Here is a 27,723-nt window from a genome sequence, read left to right as displayed (position 1 = left end):
CGCTCGCCCCGCCGCGCCGCGCCCGCGCCCGGGTCCCGACTTCCCCTCGCGACTTCCCAGCCCGCACAACCCGCGCGCCCCCGCCCCCGGCCGGCCGCCGTTCCGCCCCCGCCGCGCCCGCTGAGGCCGCCATGCGGCCCGCGCGCTGGCTCGCGCTGGGCAGCCTCCTCGCCCTGGCCGGGCTGCTGGAAGGCCGGCTCGTGGGCGAGGAGGAAGCCGGCTTCGGTGAATGCGACCGGTTCTTCTACGCCGGGACACCGCCTGCGGGGCTGGCGGCCGAGCCCCACGTGAAGATCTGTCAGCGCTTCGAGGGCGCCGAGCGCTTCGCCACCCTGTACAGCCGCCGGGACCGCATCCCCGTGTACTCGGCGTTCCGCGCCGCGCGCCCCGCGGCTGCCGGCGCCGAGCCCCGCTGGCTGGTGGAGCCGCAGGTGAGCGAGCGGTGCCCGAGCTCGGGCGCGGGGCTGTGGCCCCGGGGGAGTAGGGGAGGTGGGGGCGCGCTGGGCCGCCGCCGCGAGGGCGCGGTTGGGGAAAGGAAGCCCCCGCGTCTTTGGGGCCGGGTCAGGAACCCCGAGTCTCCGAGCCTCCCCGCCGCACCCCGTCTGAGCCGCAGCCAGGGCTTGGCGATCCGTAAGCCTCCGCTTCAGACGCAGGGGCCCCCGCGGTCCCCAGTGGGAGAAGGTTCTCCCCTGCTTTTCGGGGTAGATGTCTGCACTGTCTCCTTCATTTCCCGACCGGTGAGGGGCGTGAGACGGACAGTTCAAATCAGCGGAAAGCCTCTTCTGGGAGCCCACAGGCCGTGGCGCAGGGCCTCGCCAGTTTTTTGGGCCGGGGTAGGCGGGTGGGTGGGCGTTTTCATGCCCATTTTGCAGAAGAGGAGATCAAGGCCCAGGGATTGAAGAGACCTGTGGAAGTCCAACCAGCTGGTAAGATGGGACAGGTGTTTGGGCTTAGAAGTTTACCTCCCTTTCTACTACGGAAAAGCTGCTCTTCTGCTGAGGCCACCTGAGCCTGAAAACCCCTTGTGCACAGGACGTGGAGTAACTCTGACCTGTGGTTTTGCTGAGTTAGGACAATAAAGGTACATGGTTTTAGAAATGCCATGGCATAGTTATAAGCAGTAGGGAGACTAACTATCTTCAATTAGTGGGAAGGGCAAACTAGTTTTGCCCGACTCGTCATATCTATATTATCAGACCACTTGGAAACCGTGTCATGAGTGTTCTGGGGAGGGTGACCCGACACTGCAGAAGGTTCCCAGAGGCCCTGCTGAACCTGCCTTAACACATCCTGTCTCTGCTTAGCTAGCCCCCTCTGCACACCCAGCCATGCTCCCTTCTGGTAGGTTCTCTGTCCCTCACCCATCTTCCACTATTTCCTATGCTGGCCCCAGCCACCCAGACCACCCTGGCAGGGGGCAGAGCTCCTCACTGAGCCCACACATCCCTGATGGTTACAGCTGGCCAAAAACACTCGGGAACAGACTGGCTTTCAGGGGCTGCATTCAGAGCCATGGGCGGTAATCCCTGTAATGTTGTCCAGATAGTTCTAGCTCTGAGAGCTTGACCAGGACTCATCCCATCTTGCACGTAAGTCTTCTTCCCTTCCTGTCCTCATCCAATCCATAGCCCTCACCTTGATGTCAAGACCTAGGAGATCAGGCATGTGTGAAAATGCCATTGTAAATTGTACGCACATAAGACATATATTAATCTGCCATAGTTTGCCCCAGCTTCAAGCTCTCTCCCTATCCCCCAATTCATTAGGCCTCACGACTGTGGGCCTCTCAAGAAACGGATGACCTAAGCTTTTCTCCTTGAGGATCTCCTGGATGGCTCGAGGAGACAGAACATACATGTGAGGAAGACACAGGAATGTGCGTTGTATTTCAGTTGAATTCGGAGCACATTTAATAATCACCTGCTGGGTGCCAGGAACTTAGGGTACCAGGACAACAGGGGGTGGCTCTTGTGCTCTAAGGCTTCCTGGTGTGCAGGTGAAAAACCCTGCTGGGTGGAGAGTGGCAAAACAACTGGTCAGAGCCAAGCCATGTGGGTTTGAGAATGTTTCTGTATTGACTAGCTGTAAAACTGGGCAGGTTATCCCGGAGCTAATAACAGGGTGGCCTTGAGGATTTAAATGAGTGACTATATAAAGTTCTCTGAGAGATGCCTGGCACATAAGTACTAGTGTTATTAGGACCTAAGCAAAGCCCATATTTAATAAAGGTAAACAAAGTTCTATTAGATTTCATCTCTCTTGGAGGTGAGAGGGGAAAGCCTTAGGGTCAGGATGACATTTGTGCAGTGGTTGGAGGAGGAGGCAGAATTCAGGAGACAAAGAGCAAGAGGACGGTCCGGGATTAGTGTGTGGGGAGTGGTTGGAGCTAATAAACTAGTAGAAGTAGGTAGGTGACAGTCTGCTCAGGTGTTCCCAATGGAGGGGAATTACAGAAGGGAGAGAGCAGGTGTGAAGGAATCATCGAGGCTTAGTGAGGCAGAGCCATCGGTGCAATTCCAGAAAGAGGTGGAGCAAGTTGGGGGGTAAAACCAAGTCACAGAGGCAGAGGAGATCCTGGGCCCCTGGGGGGCAGGAAATGAGGACTGGCGCTGGAGAGGTAAAAGAGGATGGGGAAGGAGGGGAGACATGGGTCCAAATGGCAGCTTGAGAGTGGGAGATGAACAGTGATCTGGAAGAGGACAGGAGGCCATTGAGTTCCTGGCTGGGAGGTCAGAATGGTGGTGGTGGCTGATGCTTTTTCCTGCACGGTGGGTTCCTGACCCCTCCTTCCTTCCCTGACCCCACTCCACCCCTCCTCGCCCCTCCCCCCAGCCTCAGTCCGGAGCCAGAGGGTATCAGGAGGGAGGGAAGGAAGAAGGGAGGAGAAAAAGCTGCAAGATGAGATGCAGGCGGGCTCTGGAGCACACTGCAGCAAACCTGACCTTTCTCCACCCCACTCCACCCCCCCCCCACCCCACTCCCTGGCCTGGATCCCAGGACCTGCCTTCCAGCCAAGGTCCCCACTGCAGAAGGATGCTCAAGGCTCACTGTGGACTTCTGGCTGCTTCAGAGCACTTTATAATGCTGAGCTGCCTTGTGCCTACATCTCCTTTCTCTGAAGTCTGCTTTACCGAGAGGCCCAGCAGATGGGGGAGGAAGAGGTGGGAGGCTGAAGGAGCTCCGTGCTTACCCTGAGTGATGAGTCAGGCAGGGCTCCGCTGGTCCCTGGGGGGCTTCCACAGCCCAATTCAGCAGCTTTCACAGCTGTCCTGTTTCCCTTGGGGGAAAAAACCCAAAATTGAAGATTGGAGAAACTTCATCACTCTTGAGCTTAAAACTCTTAAGGTGTTGGCTGCCTGACACCTGCCAGACCAAACTCATTCCGCAGGGTGCAGTTTACAAGGCTCTCCACATCCTAGCTCCTGGCTCCAGCTCCAGCCTTGGTTCTCACTCCTCCCCACCCTCGCATTTTCTGTTCTAGCATTATCCAGCTGCTGGCATGCCCCTCAGAAACCACACTGCTTGTCACTTCTACTTCTGTCTTCATGCTCATTCCTTTGGCCCCGAATCCCCTTTCTGTACTGTCCTCTCTTGCCCTCACTTCTTCCCCTCCTCCATCCTTTAAGACTGCCAAGGTATCCTCTCTTCAAGAAGGAGTTGCCCACCTGACTTAGCTCCTCCATGTGAGGCCTTGAGAGGAGAGTGCTGCGTCTCACTCATTCTGTTTGTGTTCCTAGTGCCTGGGATACACACAGTCCCTCAGCAAGGGTTGAATCAAATAATGTGCTGTTGGGCTCAGTCAGGCAGCAGCGGGTGAGACGCTCGGCTTGAGCTTTCGTGGTGGAACCCACACTGCTGCACAGGCATGCCCCATAGCTGGCCAGCAGCTGCTAATACAAACATGTTCCATGTACAGAGCTGGAACCTTCTTCTAAGTCCACCCCATTAGTCCCAACTCTGGCTTCTGGAATGACCCCAAAGGGTTTAGATCTCTTCTTGGGACAACAGCTTTTGGTGTCAGATACAGGATCCCATGTCCACCCACACGGGAAGAATTTAAATGGGATCTTCTGAGGGGCAGAAGGAGAACTCCAAAGCAAGCAGAGAAAACAGTGGGCTGTTGTAGTTTTATGTGGAATGAATGGGGGGTGGTGCCTGGATGGCTCAGTCAGTTAAGCATCTGCCTTTGGTTCAGGTCATGATCCCAGGGTCCTGGGATTGAGCCCCACGTTGGGCTCCCTGCTCAGCGGGGAGTCTGCTTCTCCTTCTCCCTTCACACCTTCCCCCGCTCATGCTCTCACTCTGTATGTCAAACAAATAAAATCTTAAGAAATAAATAATAAGTAAGTAAATAAATAGGGAATGCAGGAAAAGGCAAAAAAGGTGAGAAAATATTCCCCCCATTAGCATGGTGGAGATGCTTTAAAAAGTTTCTAGTCAAGACTTGAGAGACTTGAGAACTTGTTCTTTTGTACGGGGAGCCCCAGACCTTTTCATCTCTCAGTTCCTTTCCATTTAATGGAAGCATTTTTGGAGAAGATATCAGTAATGCTTTACCAACGTGCACTGTCCATTTATGCTGGAGGCCGTCATATATGACTACTGTTTTATCAAGATGAACACTGGACGCATCTGGCTTTGTATTCGGCTTACACTTATTTAATCTCACAAAAATACTCGGAGGTAGATGTCATTGTGTTCATTGTAGAGATGAGGAAATGGACTCAGAGGGGTTAAGCAATGCTCCCAGGGTCACACAGCTTGGATTTGAACTCATGATTATGTGCTCTCAGTCCAGTGCTCTTTGCATATATCACTTTGACCTCATAGTCGAGCCACCGCATTAATGGCCGTAGGTTATTAATTTTCATTTTGTATGTGGGGGTCTTAATTTCCACTCTATTGCTCATTTCAATAGTGAGCAGGACAAGTGGGAGCAGAAATCTGACCTCGTACTTACGAGGCTTAGGTGTAAGTGGCTCTGGAGTGAAGGGTACATTCTGGTTAGCTATAAGAGCATTGTCCTAAAGGGCCCAGTGAGGCCATATTTCAGATTTCAGTAAATGCCTGGGAACAGTGATTGCAATTTAGAACTTGATTAAATTCTGGATCTTTAATTTCTATCAGTGGCTTCTCACCTACACACACCCTGAAACTCTCACACAGGCCTTTATTCTAACATCAGTCCCTTTTTCATTGTGTCAGAGAACAGATACATAGAAGACATTATATACTTGAATCCCTGTGCAGCAAACAGGACAATTCTGATACAGACTTTCTAGTTTGAATCCAGACTTGAATCCACACTTCCTGCTCTGCTGCATATAGGCTATGTGACCTTAAATTCTTTGAGTCCTGTTTTTCTGATCTGCTTATTTGAAGCAGCAACAGTGTTTAACTTCATAGAGTGTTTGTGACACATGACCAGAGTAACACACATGAATCTATAGCACGGTACCTGGAATATGGTGAGGTCTTAGGAAATACAAAGGTATCTGTTTTACTAAGGTCTTACTTAGAGAGTGCAGGGGGTTGGAGGGCAGAGGGAGAGAGAGAATTCCAATACTGACCTTGAACTCATTTACAATCCTGAGATCAAGAATCTCATGCTCTGCTAAGTCAGGTCCCCTTTTTATTTTATTATATAAAAATATAATAAAAGAATATAAATAATACATATAAAATAATGATATAAATAATAATAAAATATAATTTTAATATATAAAATATATTTATTTTTATATTTTTAAGTAAGCTCCACGCCCAGTGTAGGGCTTGAACCCACGACCCCGAGATCAAGAGTCATGTGCTATAAAATGTGAAAGACCTACACAAATACAAACACACAAATGAAATGTTGGATTAGGCAGGTGACTCTTAAAATTCTACAACTCTCTTAAAACATAAACCCTCCATCTGCACCATCTCAAACACCAGGCTTATATTTCACATTGTACAAGTGCTCAGAAAGAGCTTTGGTGAGACATTGAATGGCTAGATGGATGAATGAATGGATTGAGGTGATTGAAAGAACAAAAATAAAATTGGTGCCAGAAACACCTCCACCCTCTCTGTCCTGAGTCACCAAGAGGTGTGTTGTCACAAAACAGACAGTGAACAATGGCAGTGCAGTCTGCAGCGCTGACTCTGGGCAAGCCTGGGAAGCGGCTGACTCAAAGGGATGATTCCAGAGTCAGTCACTCACAATTGCTTCCTTCCTTGGGTGCACATAGCAAAAGCACAAATCACCTCGACTCCTTCCTTGCATTTTTCTCCTCTTCTGCCTTTTTCTCTCTTGGAATTCAGTGTTCCTGTTGGATTTGTGCTCGTTCTCAGAAGCAGGAAAAGGGCCTTGCCCTACATTGGCAGAACATCTCCAAGCCCTTTTGGCCCCAGACAGTTCAGTGGTGACATCTCTGGGCACCGTTCTTTCAGTTCAGACTCAAATTCGGACAGTCCAGGAAAGGAGCTAGCACTTACCGACTCCCTCACTGTGGACAAGCGTCTTCGCAAATTAACTCAATCCTATAACTAGATGTTGGGACCCATGTTTGAGAGTTTGGGACACTGAGCTTCGGCGTGCTGAAGCCATTTACCCACGGTCCCACAGCTGCTGGGTGCAGAGCCTGGATGGGAGGTCACGGCTGCCTGATTCCCAAGTTCTTCGTGTCCTTCCTACTCGAGCGTGAGGTCTTCCAGGGACAGCTTTCACGTTTCCTCTCCAGATTCCAAACTGACGGACTAGGGTTGTTCGCTTATTTTCATTTTACTGAATTCATCTAGTTCTTTGGATGATTTGTGGCTTTGCTTTGGAATTGGCTTCAGATTGTCCTCAGCTCAGTTACGAGCGCATGGTGATACAATGGAACTTTCCCTGAATAAAGAGTTTATTCTTTGGGTTTCAGATTTCTCTTCCTTTTAAACAGCCAGTGAAACTTCTGAAGTACAAGTGAGAATATGAGAAAATAAATCCTCCCACTCGCCAGGAGCTGGTGCTTCCTGTGATCTGGTCTTACTCCTAGAATTGCCGTTGGATTGAGAATGTGGTCTCCCTTCATCCCCCTTCAATTCATAGATCATGTCTCCGGAGTGGCCGCGTAACTGATCGGCCCCATGGAACGCGGCATCTGTGGCAGCCATAATTTGTTGCCTGCTGATGTATCTCCTTGGCCACTGAAAGGAAGGAGGAATAAAAGAGAAACCGACTCATGGTATGAACCAAAAATAGAAACACCGTTAGTATTCTGGTCAGCTTCTGTTGACCCAGTGCCGGATAGCATATGGCTCCCTCCGAAGAGGTCAGGTTGAGAACATCTTATACTTTGAATCAAGATAAAAAATATGGGTACATTTCATTTTGCAGAGTAAAGAGGAGGCTGAAATAGTGTGTGACAATAAAGGTTAAATTACATGTTCCAGTCAACTTGGACCTTAATTTTAGGCATGATTGGTTTTGAGTTTCGGTTGGCAGGAATGCTTAATGCTTTAACAAGGCCCTCGGCCCTGGCCTTCTTAAGGAATTAGGGAATTAGGAACTAACTTAGGGAATTAGTTAATTCCCTAAATCAACAGATATTTATTAGAGCATCTGCTATGTGTCAGGCACCGTTATTGGCCCTGGGAACAGAGCAGTGAATCAAACAAACAAAAATACCTTCTCTTGTGGAGCTTACTATCTGATAGAGGACACAGGTGATAAAATAAATAAAAGATATAACAAATTAAATAGTGAAAGTACTAAGAAGAAAAATAAAGCAAGGCAGGAGGATATGAGCTACAGGGAAAAGGTGATGTTTTCAAAGGGTTTTCAGGGAAGGTGTCATTGTGGAGGTGATTTTGGGTACAAACCTGAAGGAAGAGACAAAGCCAGTCATGCAGGTACCTGGGGGTTGGATGTTCTAGGCAGAGAGAACAGTAAGTGCAAAGGCCTGAGACAGGAGTGTTCCTCACGTTTGACGAAGAGGCCAATAGGGCAAGAGAAAGATTCATGAGGAGAGTAGCAGGAGATGAGGTCCAAGAGGTGGGGTGGGAGATGGCAGACCACGTAGGGCTCCTGGGCTGTTTGTAAGGAACTTGGCTTTTACTCGTGTGAGATGGGATGCCACTGAGCCGACTTTGAGCAGGGGGGTTTTGACGTGCTCGGACTTAAATTTTAATGGGATCATCTTGGCAGCTGCATTCAGAGCAGGCTGTGTGGGTTCAAAGGTAGAAGCAGAGAGGCCAGATGGGAACTTTCAATAATCTGGCAAGAGACAGTGGTGGCTTGGAGCACTGGGGGTGGTGGTCTAGTTCTAGGTCTATTTTGAAGGAAGAGCCAAGAGGGAGAGAAAGGGAGGAGTCGCAGACAACTCCAAGGACTTTGGCCAGAACAACTGAAAGAATGGGGTTGCCGCGAATGAGACCAGGATCCCAGAGAGGAGCTGGCGTGTTAGCCGTGCTAAGTACGAGATGCTTCTCCGTATCCTTGGTGGAGCTTCAGGTCGGGCTGGGAGCTCGCTGGGGGTTTCCTTACCACCCTGGGCACTCTTCCAGGCCTGTTTTCACATGTGATCTCACATAATCCTTATGGCAGCCACAGGAAATTGGTGCTGTTGTGATCCTCCTGGGGCAGAGGAGGCTACTGAGGCACAGAGAGGATGGCTTTGTCGTCCACACTCACACAGCCAGGAAGGGTGGGACTGGGGCTCTCTGACATCAGAGAGCTCGTGGAGCTGCCTGTCTTAGCAAACCTGTTAACGTGCGGGGATCTCCTATTTCCCTCTGTGGAGTGAAGCTGCTCTTTGCAAAGTTCGCATGCTCACTTATCAGGATTTTATAGAGCAGAAGCACGTTCCCAGCCCACAGCCGCATGCCCACACCTGAGGATGCTCACGGCCCTCAGGGGCCCCCTCATGCTGAAGCCACAGTGGATTACAGGAGCCGGAGGTGCTGCGCTGGGCCAAAGGGGTTGTTGCCCCCCTTTTGCAATCGTGCTCTGCTCCAGTCCACCCTGAGTCCATCCTGTGGCCATTATGCAAACAGACATTTTCCAAAGGGTTGGGGAAGGGGGGGATCTTCTAAAAACCCTTGTCAGGCAGCAAGGATCACTGAGTCTCAGTGTGGCCAGGATGAGGGAGGGCTCTTGCTTTTGTGGGGTGTGGAGCTGTTGCAGCTGAAAGTGGGATGGGTGCCCTGTACGAGCCTCAGGAGAGTCCAGCTCCTGACCAGGTGCCAACTGCCCCGGGGGGGTGGGGGGGCAAGAAAACCACACCCTCCAGAGCCCCACCTCTGGAACAGAGAGAGAGTACCCGCTCATCCATCCATCAGCCCTTGAGAGCTTGAGAGTCCCTCCGGTGCCCCCTGCCTGGTTGCCCAGAGTAGGAGAGACCGCTGAACCCAGCACATTCTGTCACTTCATACCTGGGGAATGTCATACACCCTGCTTTGGGACTGGGAGAGGGCCTTCGCTCCAACTCAGCACCTCCCATGTCCTTGAAAGTATAGAAATTCCCTTTTTCCTTTAGGACTGTTTGGAAACTGATGTCCTCCGTCCCCATGCACGTTCTTACCTTTGCCCTCATGTCCTAGGTCACCCGATATCCCCCCAGCCTGCGAGTTCCCACTGTGTCTGGGAGATGGTAGCATTGGTTTCAGGAGGTCCTTGTATCATTATTTAACTATTTATAACCGAGGGAAGAAGTGGACCCATATCACATCAGTGTTTTGAGTGAATTGACCAGGATGCAGGACTGACTGGGACCGCATAAGGAAATGGCCACTGTCGATGTTTCCAAAAGACTGGTCATCTGCCAAAATGTCAGGGTGCACGGAAGCCTGGGGAAGGGAAAGGTGAAGTTATGAACCACCACTGGTCTTTTCTCATTCTTGAGTAACTCCAGTGTGGAACCATGGTGCCCAGGATGGCAGATTCCTCCTTCATGGCCAAGGGCACCATTTGGGGCCGTTGCTCTTGGACCTTCACTGGACATACCTGCCCCCATGATCCCTTCCATCTGCACCTGGAGGGCCAGGCTCCCCTCATCTTCCTCTAGGCCTCTGCAAAACAGCTTCCGCACTGGTTATTTGCTCCTCCTGCATCTCTAAACTTACTCCCCTTGGAAGCCAGAGAAATCCTCTCAGATCATCAAGCCCGTCGTGCCTCCAGCAGCCTCCCTGGAAAGCCTCGGGCTCTCCATTTCTCCTCATGTAAAGATAAGTCCTTATCATGGTCCCCAGAGTGCCCTAGGGTCCTGCACACGTGTCTCCCACTTCCCACCCAGCCTTATCTGGTGCCACACACATTGCAAGGCCTTCACCTCTAGCCATTTTGGATCATTTCGATGGGGGTGGTGGTAATGCTGTTTTCCTAATTCCTGTCAAAGGACTTATGTACCTGCTATTTGGTTTTGCATTTTGTGTTCCTTGAAATTCCCAAAGAGGGCAACTGCCCAGAATATTCTCTAAGCACCAGAGCTCACCTTTCTTTGTTACTGTGTCACAGTTACACATCTTTGTGGGACTGAGTGCCACCCAGTGAGACACGAAGTGCCTTGAAGGAGAGTACAGGGTTCTGGTTGCTCACTGTCCGAGCCTCTGTCTCTAACCCAGGGACCAGCACACGTTTTCTGTAAATGGCCAAATAGGAAGTATTTTAAGCTCTGTGGGCCTTAAAGTCTCTGATGCAGCTATTCAACTGGGCTGTTTTTGCACAAAAACAGCTCTGGATAATACTACGTAAATGAATGAACATCGCTATGTCCCGAGGGAATTTTATTTATGAACACTGGTGGTTAGCCGGATTTGGCTCCACAGGCTGTAGCTTGCCAGCCCCTGGTCGAGCTTCATGCCAACGCTTTCTAAGTGATGAAGAAATGTTGCTCAGTGTGGATCACTTAGCAAATATGGATTGAACAGTAACAGTGCAATTTGAAACGTGGGAAATCCTAGTCCTCTTGCATCCTGGCAGCCCTAGATCTGGACCCGCAGACAATTTTCAACTAATCCTATTAATGTATGATGATGGCCATCATTTATAGTAAGGATTTTTAGGATTTTAGAAGTAATATATGCTTATGGTAAAAATACTTTTTGAGCATTTTAGAAGTATATAAAGGAAAGGATCTCATTTCTCACAGACAGTTGAGTGTGTGTGTGCATGCGTGCTAACATTTTAGAAATTTCTATTCACATAGAGATGCATATAGGCTCTCAGGCCTTTCATTCTAGTCAACAAGATTCAGCACCCTTTTGGACCCCGGAGCCACAGCTAACAAGACCCTCAAAGGACCACCATACCCATGGAGTGAGAAAGTGAAGGGGCTCTTCGTGAGTGATAGAAATAATTTATTTAATTTAGAAATAGAAGACCTGGGGGCCTGGGTGGCTCAGTTAGTTAAGCGTCTGCTTTCAGCTCAGGTCATGATCCTGGAGTCCTGGGATAGAGCCCCACGTGGGCCTCCCTGCTCAGCGGGGAGCCTGCCTCTCCCTGTGCTCCTCACCCTGCTCTTGCTCTCTTTCAAATAAATAAATAAAATCTTAAAGAAAAAGAAAAAAGAAAAGAAAAGATATAGAAGGCCTGGGCCCTTCAAATACAAAGTCTACTTTATCATATTTTTTCCAGTCACTGTCTAGATAACTCAAGGGTAGCCTAAAATAATCTTACTTCTTGCCCCTTCCTGTGCTCCTGAGCAGGGGTGATGCTTGTGCTCTTATGGGGCACTCACTGGCCTGCCCAATATCAGGAACCCAGTTAGTGGCAGAGCTGACTAGTCTCCTCATTTCTAATCTGGGTCTTTTCCTGAGCCCTGCTGTCATATAATCTCACATTTAGAAGAACTTGAAGAAGAGTGACATTTGGGGCGCCTGTCTGCCTCTGACTCAGGTCATGATATTGAGGTCCTGGGCTCGAGCCCCACATCAGGCTCCTTGCTCAGCAGGGGAGCCTGCTTCTTCCTCTCTCTCTGCCTCTGCCTCTGTCTGCCGCTCCCCCTGCTCGTGCTCTCTCCCTCTCTGTCAAAAAAATATGTAAAACCTAAAAAAAAAAAAATCTTAAAAAAAAAGAGCGACATTCATAATTCATAAAGCTCAGGAGAAAAGGTTGAACAAATGGGAATGGTTTTGCCTGAGGGCAGATTTACTAGCTTCAAATCATATTTATTATACAACATGAGAAGCATATGCTGTCTCTTTTGTGCTGAAGACACAAGGGTTAAGATTTAATAGTTCTAGGAGGCAAATAAACCATTTCCCCACAGTGAGAGTTACTATGCTGTGGGAAAGGCAGTAGGGCTGTCAGGTCCCCTTCTCTAATGGTCTTCCAAATGGAGGGTAAATCTGTCAGTCAGCTTCAGAGAAAGGCTATTTCTTGTAGCTGTCATCTTGTGTGGAGACAGGCCCTGAGCCTTTCTCAGTTTTCCAACAAGGGTGACCCCATAATTGGGTTGACAGTGGTTATATCGCAGGTTGTGGCTCATGGACCAGGCATGGTACGGTTGCTTTTGCTGCTGTCAGTATTGGGTTCCATTCTGCTCCTCCATTCTTGCCATAGCCAGCGCCCGAGTACCTTCTCTCATTCATGTATGTAATAAATGTGGTCATAATTGACCAGAGACCAGAGAGTATCATCAGTGACTTGGGGTTTAAGAGGTAGGCTTAGACTGCATCTTTTTGTTTGTTTGTTTGTTTGTTTAAGATTTATTTTATTTATTTGAGAGAGAGAGACAGTGAGAGAGAGAACACAAGCAGGGGGAGTGGAGAAGGAGAAACAGGCTTCCCGCTGAGCAGAGAGCCTGATGCAATCCCAGGACCCTGAGATCACGACCTGAGCCAAAGGCAGATGCTCAACAACTGAGCCACCTGGGAGCCACACCCCCCAGTTGCTGATTGACATTGTGATGGGTGTTGCCATTCTCATCCACATGGAAACCATTTAGTGAGTTCTCAGTACCAAGCCAAGAAGTAGGAGTCTCAGACACCGCCCTGGATCAAGATGCAGTCCGTTTCTGCAGGTGTCTTGTTACTTAAGTCAGGAAGGCAGATCGTGACCATCACTGAATTCTCTCCTTCTAGACTGTTAGCCCCAAAGGGGCAAGGACTGAACAAGCATACAGAGTGTTTAAGAGGGTGGGACTTGTAGAGAGACAAAATTGGGTTGAGTCCTAACTCTGTCATTTACCAGCTCTGTGACCTTGGAAATGTTACTGAATTTCGTGGAGCTTAGTTCCTTCTCTGTGGCATGGGCCTAACAAATTGTCCCCATTCCACCGGTGGGGGTTGGGAAGATGGTGTGACAGTGTATGCAAAAGGCACTCCCCATTGTGTCCAAGCACTCAGTATGCATACATTAAGCATGCAGAATGAACAAGTAAACTTTGCTTCCCAGACCATGCCAGGCTGAGGGTCACGATGCTGTTGGCCTTACTATTATTTCTCAAGGGGTTTCCTGGCCTGTGCCAGGAAAGCAAGAGGTCAGACTCTCAAGGTGGCCAAATGCAAGAAGACAGGTCAGGCCAAGCAGATGCAGAACCAGTGCTTGTCAGTGTCGTATGCAACTTCGGCAAAAAAAAAAAAAAAAATAATAAGTCCCAACACCAACTCTAAAGTCCTGTGTAACCCTGGATTTCTCTAATAAAACTGTTGAGCTGGTCAAAAGCAAAAACAAAAATCCATACTCCTGCTTCATTGCTACCTTCCTTGTGACTGGTCTCAGCTTCTTCTCAGAGTTCAGTGGCTCATACACTGTCCTCCATGTTCCTTTGCCCATTGATATGGTCTTTGTTGGGGAGCTCGGTAGAAGTTCCTTCTCTCTGCTCCATGGGGTGCCCCTCCGATCTGTTCCCAGACTTCTGGAACCAAGACAGGCCTATCTCTTCATTTGCTTCTGAAATTTAATCCAGGTGTCTGGAAGGTTTCATGCCTATAAGGTTCCTGCCCCAACTCCCACAGGGGACTTGCTGGGTTCTCCTGATGCTTCAGGCTGGTTGGCATATGAATCACAGGCTTACGCAAGCTTATTCAGGTGAAGGGCAGGGCTGTGGTAATAGATCCCTGGTAGATTGACAGACATGGGAACCGAGATACACACAGGCCTCCAAGGAACCAGAGCTGGGAAACTTCTAGAAGTCAAATGGTCTTTTAGTCTTCAGAGTGTCTATCCTCCTCTCCTGGTCTTTTCACAGCTTTCCTGCTTTTCAGTGAGTCAACCTGGCTCTCAGCCATAAACTGCTTCACACTCTGATTGTTGTCAGTCTCTGAATTTCTTGGATTGAAAATCCGAGAGAGTGCCCTCTGATGGGCTGCTGGCCGGATGTGACTGGCAAGGAGGTGGGTAGGAGGGGGTCAGGTCATGTGGTAAGAAGTGCTTTCTTTCAGAGAGAGTATCTGAAATAGTTACTTTCGAAATAGAAATTAGCTATAGCATACTGATTGATGAGGGCTGAGATAGCTGGGTTGTCTGGGAGACCCCAGTCTGGGTAGCCATATTCGACTACCCAAGGGACCTTCCCTACTCAACGGAACCGGCTCTGTGTACCAACTCTGTGTGTAACTCATGCCACAAAGGCCCCAAGGTGGAATCAGTCTCCCGGGACTGGGAAAGTTGCGATCTTGGGAAAGCGATCTTGGGAAGGTTGTTTGCACCAGGGTCCTGGAAGGAAACGGATGGAACTCTCCATGTAGCTTAACCAAAAGATTGGAATGAAGAAATTATTTCCAGAGAATTAAGGGAGTCAACAAGGTATGGCAAAGCTGCTAGGGCCTAGCCATTTACAGGAGGCTGTCACCCTTCCAAGCCTGTGGGATCCGGTGGGAGCCTGGTTGGAGCCATGACCACTGAGAAACTCAGTCAGAGCCAGAACCACAGCAGCCAGGTGGGGGGCGGGGGGAGCAAAGGAAGAAATGCCTCAGTCTTTCTCTCTCCCATCCTCCCCTGGCTGCTTCAGTCAGAAGCCAGAGGGCGTGAGAGCTCAGACGATGTGCTCCCTAAAAGTCAGCTTCCTGGGGCACAGAGCAGGTGGAGAAAAGTGGAAAATGGCTGTGGGAGGCCAAAGGGGACCACCCAGCACGGGAGGCTGTGAGGCCGGGGCTGGGCCCGAGTAGCCAGGTGGAATGCAAGTAGAGAGGGATGGTGGAGGCACCCCCTAACCCCTGAGGTCACAGGTGACGGGGGTAGGGAGGAGGGGGCAGTGCAAACGGAACCAGGGAAGCAGTCACATGACCTCCATGTAACTCATATGGTTGGGGACGGATTAGCCTATTTTGGTTGAAGTAAGGGAAGAGATTGGAGGAGTTTTGGGGAGGGGGGTGTGCTGACAAATATGCCCGTTTGTCATTTAACCAGGAAATCGAGGTTGCTGTCAAAGACCTTAGCGTAGTGAGATATGCTCAAAAGAGTATAAATAGCAAAAATGGGCTTCTGGTTCCACGTATGGATAAAGCAGGAAATCCATGCTTACACACGTCTGTGACCAGACTACTAACGGGTCCGATAGGCGGCAGGCTTAAATGGCCCTACAGTACTTCGTTCTCTCCCTCGGTATCATCACCGGCGCTCTTGCAGCGCGAGGATAATGCACTCCGGAATCACAAGCATCACGTGAATCAGTAAACCCAGCTGGGGCACTACCCTAAGGTGATTCAAACATTTGTTTTTAGGTGTGGGATTCATGGGGAACCCCCCCCCCCGCCCTGTTCATCGGCATCACCTGGGATGATAGTAAAAGTGCCCTCGGAGCCCCACTCCACACCATGCAGTCTGTCCCTGGGGTGAAGCACAAGAACAAGGACCAAGGAGCTTCTGATACAAACTGAATTTTGAAACCTACTAATTTAAAGAGCCGTCCCTGATTCCTCGTACTGGCCATCTGGGCAGGAGTTAATTCTAGCAGAGACTGATGGGATCAATGAAACACTGATACAGATCTAGCCCCACAGGTTCTCAGCTCAGAATCACCCGGAGAACTTTAAAAACATCCTGATTCCCAGCCATCTCCTGACCCCAGAATTCCTATTTAATTGGGCTGGGGTGAGGCCTTGGACATATTTTATTCAAAGCTTCCAGGTGATTCTGATGCGCAGCCAGACCCAAGAACCTCTAATCTGGTCTGGACCCCAGAAGGTGGAAAAAATTAGAAATGGAAATGTCTCAGCTTAACGGACTTTTCAGAATTCTGTACCACACAGTCACATGCTAAGAATAATTGCTCTGGAAAAGAACAGAGCAGAGAGTGGAAAACGGGCTTCAATAAGTAGCAAGGCAGGAAACCCAAGAAGAGCGGGGATGATGTAACCTGAGGAGGGACTGCACTTCTGGAAAGGTCTTAAAGGAGTCGGCCCACTTTCGGGAGGCTCTTGGAGGGGGTTTGAAACTTGGCGCTTTGTGTGAGAAGGAGCCCGTGGGGAGTTGGTCTGTCCCTGAGGCCAGCGGCCAGCCTCCCCTCAGGTGTCCCCTCCCACTGGTACTGCTGTTTAGGTTTGGTGCATTTTTTACTCCCTCCCTTCTATTGTTTTTTTTTAACTTCCAATCAAAAAGAAAAGTCTGCGATGGAGCTGGAACGGAACTGTAGTCTATCTTCTGCTCTGTCATCCTCTGACTTAGGAGGAGAGAACCCTTCACTGGTTGCCTTTGCACCCCTAAGGTTCGGGGACATACCCTGAGCACCTCCAGGGCTCGCAGTGGCGGAGCTGGAAATGCCCGCTGCTCCCTGAGGCAGGAAGGTGTGTGAGTGGCCATGGGGGCCCAAAGGAAGGGTGATTCACTGGGAGGAAGGCCCGACAGGACTGGGAAGCCCGCCTCAGTGCTGAAGGGCTGGTCAGGAAATGGAAAACCCTGCATTTCTCTTAACAAAGGAAAAAAAAAAAAGAATCAAAATTAAAAACAAACAAAAAAAACTTACTAAGTCTTCTAAAGCTGTTTCTGTTCTCAAGAGGATAAAGAATATTTTGGATGCCAAACAGGGAGGATTTTTTTTTTTTTTTTTTTTCTTAAACGGCTGGGTCAGAACTCTGTTTATGCCTTCCCGGAGAGCTGCAAGGTCTTAAGGGTTATTCCTCCTCAAATATCCTTCTTCTGCTTTCCTGGTCCCACCAGCCTCCTGCTCCTTTTCTGAAAGGCAGCTTTCCCTCCAGCTTGGTATTTTCTGGGGTGAGGGCATTCTCTCTGGATTCCCCCGAGGCCTCAGATCTGGTTGATGTTGCTTCTCCTGTGCGTGTCTGTGGAGAGGGCCTGTTTTGCACCAGCCAGCTCCGGGTCTGATAAGATTATCTGATGTTCCGACTGTCAGCAGCACTCCTATTCCTTGTAAGGAGGGGCCCTCTCCCTGCTTGGAGGTGGTCATGAAATGATAGCATCTTTTCAGTGTGTGTGTGTGTGTGTGTGTGTGTGTGTGTCTGTGTGTGTGTGTCTGTGTGTGTGATAGATCAGGGCAGAACCAGAACTGGAACAGCACCTGTTCAGCCCATCGATTACTTAGCTCTTCTTGAAAATAAAACAACTCCCCAAACGAAATAGCCTCTTTGTCCCCACAGAGTTAGATAGGGGCCCCCTGGGTCTCTCCTGACGATAGGATCGTGTCTGGATCAGCCCTGCAAGTGCCTCTCTAGCCCCAGCCTAAGATTCTCCCCCAGGAGGAGAAACTCCACCCTTCCCGAATCACTGCAAAGTTTTACAACCGTTTAAAATCCTTCTAGATGACCACCTTTTCCACATAGCAGATCCCAGAGCAGAACTGGAGAACAGGCTGTTCTCTCCGGGGCCTCTCTTTCTCCTCTGCAAACCCGAGGACAGGAGGGGCACCGGCAGACTGTTGCAGGATGAGATCATTCTTTCAGTGGCTACCAATCACTCCTGCTGCGGAGGGCCCCTGTGCTGGGTGCTGGGACCCAGAGATCACTGGCCATGGGCTGGGACTCTTCCATTCAGGGGCATAGACAGATGGAGAAACATGGTTTCAGGGCCTGGCTACCTTCTCCCCACTCTGTCTTTTGGTGCTACTCCCACCTGGCACCCCCAGTCCACGTCCCCTGAGCCTGTCTTGCTTCTCACCTGCATACAGACTCTTTGTGAGCAGTGCCCGTAGCCGTCACCTGCCGCCCTCGGACTCTGCCCCCCGGCCTCTGATGCCAACGCCCTCTGCCCCCTTCATCGTCACCAGTTCCTTCTCTGCATCTGCCCCTGGACTGTGGGCCACGTCTGTGGGTAGGACAAGTACAAAAATGACAGTCCTGGCCTACGCAGAGCTGGCCTGGCCCATTAGTCCTGGGCAGCCTCCACAGAGCCTCCCTTTCCTTCCAGCATCTTTCCTTGCCTCTCTCCTGAATTCCCTGACACAGTGACCCCCAGAGGCTTGCAGACCTTCTCTGGGCTCTGCCTGCATGTCCCCACTTAGGGCAGAGAACTCCCCAGTCCCGGCTCCCAACACCCCCTTTCCTCCTCCCCCTGTGCTCTCAGCAGAGGTTCCGTCATCCTGGATCCCGGGCTGAGGCTTCTTCATGTGCTCCCAGAAGCATTCCCTCTGCTATCCTTCCCCTCACCCCCACAATGCCATCAGTGCTGTCGTCATCACCAGTATACTAATCAGTCACCACCTACCTAGAAGCTACCATGCCCAGAATCTTCATGATGTTTTAGGCAGACGAAAGTATGAGAGATGATCCTGGTGTCTGTGGAAATTGCTGTCTGTAAAAATGTAAGAAGCAAATGCACAGGAGCCCGATCTCCACATGGACAGCCCCCCCTCCCCTGGATATCTCTTTCTGCTGGATCCATCGTGTGGGCTCTTTTAAAAACTAAACTATGTGACTAGTTGTAAGCCTCTCCCACATTCCCATCCTCCTGATCTGGTCATCCCAGCCCTCTGCAAAGGCTCTGTGCAGCTCTGTGTTCTGGAACATTCTATGCCTCTGCATTCTCTCAGGGCACACAACCCTTCTCCCTCTGCTACCATTCTCTCACCCTTCGGCACAGTCCCCTGACTGGTGTTGGGGGTCTTTGCTGGGACTCTGTTCTTCTGGCCCCGTTGGGTCATCTGTCCCGTCAAAATCCTTGTGCTGTCTTGGTACCAGGAAGGCAGTGAAGGGGGCGCCCCTGTACCTGCCAGGCCTCTGAACGGCTTCAGAAAAGGTGCTTGTGAATTCCCAGGGGAGTTGAGAAGCGAGTGAGAGGAAGGAGGAAAGAAGGGAAAGCAGCAGCACTCACTGCTGCCGACTGCTGCAGCTTTAGGTTTGTGTTCTGCAGACTGTTCACAAATAGCTCCTCCCACCACACTTGGTGACAGACTCCACTGCGGCAAATCTGCACCAGCTGACTCAGGTCCCTGAGGCTTGCATGGATTTCGTAGCCCAGAAGCCCTCAGGGACTCGGTTGGTGCTGTGGTGCTATTCCCCTGAGATGCCTCCGGGCCCCCAAATGTTCCTTGCACACACAGAGACCTCGCAACACCCCCACTCCCAGGGCCCCTGGCCCTGGGTTGTGTGGGGGGGCTGGAAGACCATCTTTGCTGATTCCTGGGAGTCCTGCTTCTTGGCTGAGGGCCTGCTCATCGTCTGCCTTTACCTAAGACTTCTCCTACAAGCCATCCATGTCTGCAGTCCACGCTTGCCCGTATCCGGTCACTTTCACAGTCTGCCTTCCTTCCCGAGCCCTCAGTGGAAATCGCCCTTTGAAGTCTTACTAAGGATTCTCGAATCATCAAAGACTTTGATCATTGTCTCCATCCTTCCCTTCCCTTTCCTCTCTCTGTGGGGGGGCCACACTATTGACCTTCTCTACCTAAAGCTTTCTCCTCCCCTGACTTCTGGTGTGACCCAAGGTACTTGATTCTCCTGCAGCTCTGTCTGTGTTTCCCATGTGTCTTTTGTCCCCCACCTGTCCTCCAGCATGGCCAACATGTGGCTCTCATGCTCCCTTCCTCGCCCAGAGGCGTGGGCTGCTGCTGGCCTGGGGCGGGGGCTTTGGAGTCTGAGAAGCTGGCTATAAACCTCAGCCTGCCACTTATGTATTGGGTGACCTTGTCCCTATCACTTCTCTGAGTTTGCACTTTCCTGTGTGTCAAACAGAGATAGTGCCTTGCCCCTTGGATTATGTGAAGAGTAAATGCCCCCATGGCAGTGCTTTCCAAATTGTAATTATTTGCAAACTTGCTTTACAGTTCTTGCCATATCTGAGGCGATGGGGATCCTGTTAGGATTAAACAGATGCTTTGTGTAAAGCCTTTTCCACGGTGCCTGGTGCACAGTGGGCACTCCCTGGTCGAGGTAATTTTCCGATGGTGAGTTTTCTGTGTATCAGATCATTGATACTCTGCTTCCTACTGTCCTTTACAATTCAGCCTTTTGCTTGTCCTTACTTAGAATCCTATTTTGGGGGGCACCTGGCTGGCTCAGTCAGTTGAGTGTCCGACTCTTGACTTTAGCTCAGGTTGTGATCTCAGGGTCGTGAGATCAAGCCCCGTTTCAGGCCCCGTGTTCAGCAGGGAGTCTGATAGAGAATCTTTCTCTCTCTCTCTGCTCCTCACTCCCCCTCCCCCAAATAATAAATCTTTTAAAAAAGAGAAAGAATCCTATTTTTACAGGCCGCTGGTCTCTGCCCCCATGCCTTGGTCTAGAAGTCTTGTTAAGACTCACTGACCTTTCTGTGTGTCTACATTTATGGAAGTCTTATGTATCCTTCGAATCCTGCCTCAGCTTCTGTCTTCTCTAAGAAGAAAGAAGTCATCCTTGACTGCATTCATGGTGCCCTTCCTTCCTTTGGAATTCATTCGCTCTTTTTCTTTATCTCACTTCTGCAGCATTTAGGGTAATCTGCAGGCACCGTTATCTTGGTTTCCTATTTAACTTTGTATCTACGTCTTGTTTCCCCAAAGAGATGGTGCATTTCTTCATGTTATGAAGGTCTAGTTGGAGGCACATAAAGCAGTGATTAAGGTCACCAGCCATGGGGCTGGGCTTGGCGTGTTTGCGTGGTGTTGCCATCCCTCACTGTGTGACCTAGACTAGGCTTCTTAAGCTGGATGTGCCTCAGTGTCTTCATTTATCCAAAGGTGATAGCAATGCCATAGTACCTAGTTTTTTGGTGAGTTTAAATGAGTGAAGACTTAGCATAGCCACTTGCTGTTTTAATACATGTGAAGTTTTCAGAAGAGGGCCTGGCGTGTAGTTCTTAAGAAGTATTGACGGGGGTGTGGGGTGTGGGGGTTACCCATGCTACTGCTTCCTTCCCTAGTCCTACTTACATGTAATATATGCTCAATAAATATTGTTGAATAGATGGGTAGTTCCCTTCTAGTCCTCCTTTGCGATTTTTTTTTTTTTTTACAATTTTATTTATTTGAGAGAGCAAGCAAGTGCAGGGTGGGTGAGGGAGAGAGGGAGAAGCAGACTCCCCACTGAGCAGGGAGCCCGATGTGGGACTACATCTTAGGACTCCGGGATCATGACCTGAACCAAAGGCAGACGCTTAACCGACTGAGCCACCCAGCACCCAGGTGCCCCTCCTTTGCAATTCTCTAAATTAGGTTTTTTTTTTTTTTTTAAGATTTTATTTATTTATTTGGCAGAGAGAGAGATCACAAGTAGGCAGAGAGACAGGCGGGGGTGGGGGGTGGGGGAAGCAGGCTACCTGCTGAGCAGAGAGCCCAATGCGGGACTCAGTCCCAGGACCCTGAGATCATGACCTGAGCTAAAGGCAGAGGCTTAACGCACTGAGCCACCCACGCACCCAATTAGTTTTTTTTTTTCTTACATGCATGTTGGCAGGAACTCTGAAAGTCTCCTTTCAGTTAATTCCCAAACAGAAAGAAACCCCATGGGTTTCAAGAGCTTTTACTCTCTGGTACAGAGACCGACTCATAGAGAGAAACCATTTTTTTCTTGATACTAAATTCGAAAAGGAATTTATTATGATTATTTATGGAGCAGGATGCTGGTGGAGGGGGAAGAGTTCATTTTTCTAAAACCTACTTAGCATGTTGTGATTAGGGAAAAAAATTTCCATTAAACACAGGAACTGTATCAAATGACGTGGGCAGCCCAGGGGAACCAGGTCCACAGGGAGGTAGAGCACACAGAGTGAGCTTTGTACCCGTCCCTTGGTCCAGAGGTTCCTCTGGGAAACCAAAGAGCAAGATTAGTGTTGTGTGCCGAAGGGCAAGTGTAACCCAGAAATGCAATCTGAAATTACCTCTTACATCACAGGCATATTTTTGTCTTCAGGGAGCAGTGTTGTCAGTAATTTACTATAATGGCAATAACCAGATCATTAAACTGTGTCTGCAGAGAACATGGAAAAATACACTGCCCTTTACACGATCATGTCTCAAAGAATATATTTGATTTAAATCAAATCTCTAAATCAAATAAATCAAATACTCTATTTTTGAATCTCTAAATCTAATCTCTAAATCAAATACTCTATTTTTAGTCCAGTTTCCCATAGGTGAGTTTGGTATTTTAGTTACAAATACACTGACATTCCTTCAGAAAGGGAAGCCTACCGAGACCCATGGGCTGTTCTGTAGAGTTAAGACCAGTGATGACAGGGAGCTGTTATTCTGATTTTATTTAGCTATTCAGATGGTTCTTTAATGAGTGACATTCAAATACTAGTGAGCCTGGGAGCAGAAGAAAGTTTTGTCATAGGTTAAAAAACCGTTATAATTCAAGAAGCAGGAATCGCAAGGGCATGTCTGTTAGTGGAGGTCAGTGAGCAGACTGTTCTAAGACCCTGGGATTTAATGTTTAATAAATGATATAGTAGAGGGGCTTCATAATACCCAATCTGTGTGTATGCGTGAGAGAGAAAGAGAGAGTATCTTACCACAGAGAAAGGGCGGAGTGTACATAGAGAATAAAATAGGAAACAGCCTCTTCTGCAGCTGCTTCCAAACACCAGGGTCCTGGGATACTAGGAAGGAGTGTGTGTGTGCACCAGAGAACCAAGCCCTTCCCCACCCGGGCGCTGGGAGGGCTGGTGCCCTAGGGACTTTACTCTAGAGCCCCGGCTTCAAGTGCAGGCGATCCAGGGGCACCCTCTCTCCAGGGAACAGGATGCATCTCAACACTTGCTCTCTTCTTTCAGATCGACGACCCCACCAGCCACCTCGAGGAGGCAAGTGATGAGGCTGATGCCGTCACCTCTGTGAACAGCCTGGGAAGCCAGCAGGCCCTCAGCACAGATTACTTGGACTCCGATGAGCAAAGCGGACAGGTGTACCCAGTCTCCCTTAGCGATGATTTCCAAGTGGCTACGTTCGCGCTCACAAACGCAGCTCCGATGGCCCCGTCCTTCCGCGAGCGGTGGTACCGGGATCTGCGCAGCCTGATGGAGCGGGCCCTGACCCCGCAGTGCGGCGGCGGGGCGGACCTGTATATCCTTGCCGGCGCCGTGCCCTCCCGCCGCAAGGTCAAGGACAGAGTGGCCATCCCCGCGTTTGTCTGGCTGGCCGCCTGCTGCGCCACGCCCGGGGCCGGCTGGGCCATGGGCTTCGTCCAGCACGCGCGCGACGGTGACATCATAGAGGACGTGATGGTGCCCGAGCTCGAGAAACTGCTTCCGTCCAGCCCCCGGCTGTTCCAGGACAACTGCGGCGAAGCACAACAGGACACGGAGAGAATGAAAAAAATCCTGGAAGTGGTTAACCAAGTCCAGGATGAAGAGCGAACGGCGCAGACCAAAGAGGACGCTCGTCCTCTCTCCGGCCCCCAGGGCGAGGGCTCCGCGCTGCTGCCTCGGGAGCCGGCTGAGGAGGGGAGGGGCCTTCTGGGCAAGCTGATGGGCCTCCTCGCCACGCCCGTCATCAAGCTTTTCCAACTGTTTTATTACATTGCCGTGGGCGTCCTGAAGAACATTATGTACGTCCTGTGGTTTGTTACCAAGCAAGTGTGTAACGGCATAGAAAGTTGCCTTTACCGCTTGGGTTCAGCCACCATCTCCTACTTCTTGGCCATCGGGGAAGAGTTGGCCAGCATTCCCTGGAAGGTACTCAAAGTCACGGTCAAAATCATCAGGGCCGTTCTCCGGATCCTTTGTTGTCTGCTGAAGGCTGTTTGCCGCATTCTGGGCATTCCGGTCCGAGTCCTTGTGGACGTGGCCACTTTCCCCATGCACACCATAGGCGCGGTTCCACTTGTGTGCAAGGACATCGCCATGGGCCTGGGCGGCACCCTCTCTCTGCTCTTTGACGCTGCTTTTGGCACTATGGGGAGCCTGTTTCAGGTTATTTTTAGTATCTGCAAGAGGATTGGCTACCGGGTTACTTTTGACAATTCAGGGGAGTTATAGAACTCAAAAACACTAGCAGGGTCCAGTAACATTGAATTTGATTTTTTTTTTTTTAATAGAGAAAGCTGGAATATTTTGTCTTTACAATGGGTTTCTGTTTGCTCTCAATTACATTATATCTTGGCCTGTGGTAGGGGTATTTGCATGTTTTGCAAAGGAAGATGGTATAATTTAGACTTGACCAAAGAGAGATGTTGAGAATGGGCTTATGGGTAGGTAGATCATCTGTGAGATATGGGCAAACTTCCAAACCATTATAATCTTCCTCCACTCTGCTGCTAGATGGACCGCTTGAGATACTCTGGTGTTCATTTGTGATAACTAGGAATTACAGAGAAGGGAAGAATTAGGAAGGAGACAACCTTAACCCAAAGAGTTTCTGAGAGAGTGGGGTGGGAATCTTGTTTCTGTTATGAGGTGTGAGGCACAACTTATATAATGTTGCTGGTCGATTTGTTTTCATTTGCTTCTCTTTCTTTCTAACTCAGGTGACCTTGGTGAAGTGCAGACATGCTTTCTTGTTAAAATAACTTTCTTAGGGACAAAGATTTGCTAATATCCCTGAGCTTTCCATGGCTTTGAAGGACGTGTAAGTTTTCGTGTTTTTTGTTTTCGTTTGTGTGTGTGTGTGTGTTTAGTTGTTTTTTTTTTCCCCCCTCCCAAGATGAGTTTTGCTGCATTTTTTTTAAGGTAATGATAAGCATTTTGTGTTAAATGTGGCATAACAAAGTTTGAATGCAAGGGCGAAAATTGTTTGCCCTTTGAACAGTGTAGCACAGTCTTCTTGGGCATAAAGAGGAGAGTACAAAGTTCAGAACCCTGCTCTGAGTAGGTGGTATAGGTTTGAGAATCCTTAGCTAAGCTTGGATTAATTCGACATAGATTAAGTCTCTGGCTGACAAGAATGAGCTCAAAGACTGATATGTTAGCCAATAGGAAAATTCGTACTCTCCAGCATTCTAGGTCAGTCTTTGTTATGCCTCAGACAAGTACTCATTATAGTAAAATACTCTGACCTCTATCCTTAAATGATTGTTTTGGTATAAATGTATACAGAAGAGCCACAGAAGAAGAAAACAACTATTCTATCCATTTCAGAAAAAAACAAATAACCCATATCCATATATAAGTTTATATAAGCATAAACTTGATTAAGAATCACCGTGTCTTAGGAAATTCATTTTATAGTGTGTTTGAGGCTAGAAAACACAACTCTCCCATTAATGCAATTTTGATTTGGGAGCTAATCTGATCAAGCACTTATCATTTTAAATCTTGCCCTAAAGGAGAAAGCAGCATCTTCCAAACTGCTCTGCCTTCCACAGCTGAGATGGAATCATCTGGATTTTTCTGAACATTTTAAAGAGTTGCCATGAGATAGAAATGGGCCAAATGTACAATACTTCCAGAAGGTAGGTAGATCAGAAATGTGAGTGTAGTGAGTTCCATTTTGGAGAAAAAGAATTGAATCACACCCAGAGTAGATCAGTTGGTGAGACAGTGTTGGGGATTATGAACACCATACTGGTCCATGGTAGGGGGTGTCGCACTAGACTTATCCAAGAATCTTAAGCAGCATTTTAGCAACACTTCTGTTTGTGAGTGTAAGACTCTGTAGTGGGCCTCCCTTCATTTCAGCCGTGTGGAGGTACGTGGAAGGGTGAAGGTTTGCCTTGGTACTGATGGATGAAAGGAAGGGAAGCTTTAAAGCCACCAGATAGATGGTCTGGCCAAATCTTCAACTGATAAAGAAACGGAGGCACAGGGAGGCACCAGGCTTGTCTTTAGTTTCTCTGCTGGCTCATGGCAGATCAGGAGCCAATGTCTTTCACACATGTCCCGTCGCACCTGGGATGTCAGATATGGTGGTGTGTGTGTCAGTACTCAGCTGCCTCCCTGGTTTTTTTCCATCACCCAACCAACAGAGCCCAAGCCCTGGCTCATCAATCGGATGGATTGAGCCTATGGGATGAAACCATTAGCCGTCCATGCACAGCAACATGCTTCCTGCCCCGCCCCCCCACGAAGAATGTTTGTTCCCTCACAGTATGTATTTGCATACTGATAGGCCCAGAGAGGGCATCTATGGAAGCTTGAACCCCTTGGCACCAGGCAAGGAACAGGGGCATCCAAACCGCCTCTTGAGAGCCATTTGGAAATGCCTTCTTTTCACTTCTAGTTGTTTAGTGTCTTATTTATTTTTGTGTGGCCTTTTGTGAAATCTGGGAATGGATAAAAAGGCAAAATAAACCCTTAGGGTGAGGTAGCTGAGCCTGATTTATGGACACTGACACCAGCAGGTGGCTGGATGGTCCTTCCAAGCTGCTTTGAGCTTTGAGGTGAGAATTTGGATTGATGACCCCTGTCTTTAGCTTGGAAGATTTTTCTGTCACTCTGTTATGTTCTCGGGCCCTGGGGAAGTCAGCTCTTCATTATTACGGAGCTAATTTCTAGTCTATGGATGAGCCACGCCTTTGGCCCCCCCCTCTTTTCCATTGTGCCTTTTGAATGTTGGCTTCTCACTCCCCATCAGCACTTCCACCTACATGCAGACTAGGGAGTTGGGAGAAGGACCTAGAATGAAGCACTCACCATTCTGTCGGTCATTCATCTGTCAAACATGGATCCCGTCCAAGATTCAAAACCTTAATTTGAACATGAAGGTTGCAGAGACCAGCAATACATGGATCCCGTCTTGGAGGAGTCCAGAAACCTAGTGGAGTGGACCCATGGTGCTGTTGACCGCTGAAACACAGTGTAGGAGTGCTGCAGAATCGGTTCCAGCACGTGCTCTCTGGAGCACAGGAACAAAGCCCACAAAACCATGGAAATGAGGGAAGCCTTAACAGAGGGTGTGACAAAAGTTACCTTGACATTTTCAGGCTATGTACAATGCTGTGCACCTTGCAATGCTCAATAAAGTAATCATTGACAACTCATTAGCTCTTCTATCCATCCATCTGTATTAGCCTATCTGTATTATTAACCATAAGATATCTAAAAGAGGAAAATGCTAATGGTTGAAATGAGCTTTGGTGATTATCTGTGATTTTTATTTCTTGCCCATTTTCTTCTTTATGCACATCAACTCTGGCAGTTTTCTGCTCACATCTAAGTTTGTTTAAGAAATGTTTTGGGGGCGCCTGGGTGGCCCAGCTGCTTAAGCATCTGCCTTTGGCTCAGGTCATGATCTCAGGGTCCTGGGCTTGAGCCCCACAACAGGCTCCTTGCTCAGCGGAGAGCCTGCTTCTCCATCTGCTCTCTCCCCCTCTCCAACTTGTGCATGCACATGCTCTCTCTCTCTCTCTCTCTCTCTCTCAAATAAATAAAATCTTTAAAAAGTTTTTGGAATCAAACGAGAAGGTTAGATCAGTGAAAGAAGCCTGAACTACTGTTCAATGTTCTTTCCTCTGAAAAGCTATTTGGGACACTAGGTATTTGTGATATGTCCTCCTGAAATAAACACTAAA

At 49.1% G+C, this 27,723-nt stretch overlaps 1 protein-coding gene across 1 annotated transcript; it reads left to right on the top strand.

The window, feature by feature from the left end:
• Nucleotides 1-27,192, top strand: ENDOD1 (endonuclease domain containing 1). The gene is made up of 2 exons (XM_045087171.1): nt 1-431; nt 23,051-27,192. The coding sequence occupies exons 1-2, from the start codon at nt 132-134 to the stop codon at nt 24,251-24,253; spliced, it is 1,503 nt and encodes a 500-aa protein (XP_044943106.1). The 5' UTR covers nt 1-131; the 3' UTR covers nt 24,254-27,192.
• Nucleotides 27,193-27,723: the final 531 nt, after the last annotated feature.

This window comes from Mustela putorius, unplaced genomic scaffold, assembly GCF_011764305.1.
Source record: "Mustela putorius furo isolate JIRA1106 unplaced genomic scaffold, ASM1176430v1.1 tig00001069_pilon_pilon_pilon, whole genome shotgun sequence".
NCBI classification, from domain to species: Eukaryota; Metazoa; Chordata; class Mammalia; order Carnivora; family Mustelidae; genus Mustela; species Mustela putorius.
Note: the sequence above shows the minus strand (reverse complement) of the source record. Positions and strands in the feature narration are given on the sequence as shown.

Coding starts and splice junctions, on each gene's coding strand:
- ENDOD1 (XM_045087171.1), top strand. CDS start 132: ATGCGGCCCGCGCGCTGGCTCGCGCTGGGCAGCCTCCTCGCCCTGGCC. Junction 432..23,050: donor GCTGGCTGGTGGAGCCGCAG/GTGAGCGAGCGG, acceptor CTCTTCTTTCAG/ATCGACGACCCCACCAGCCA.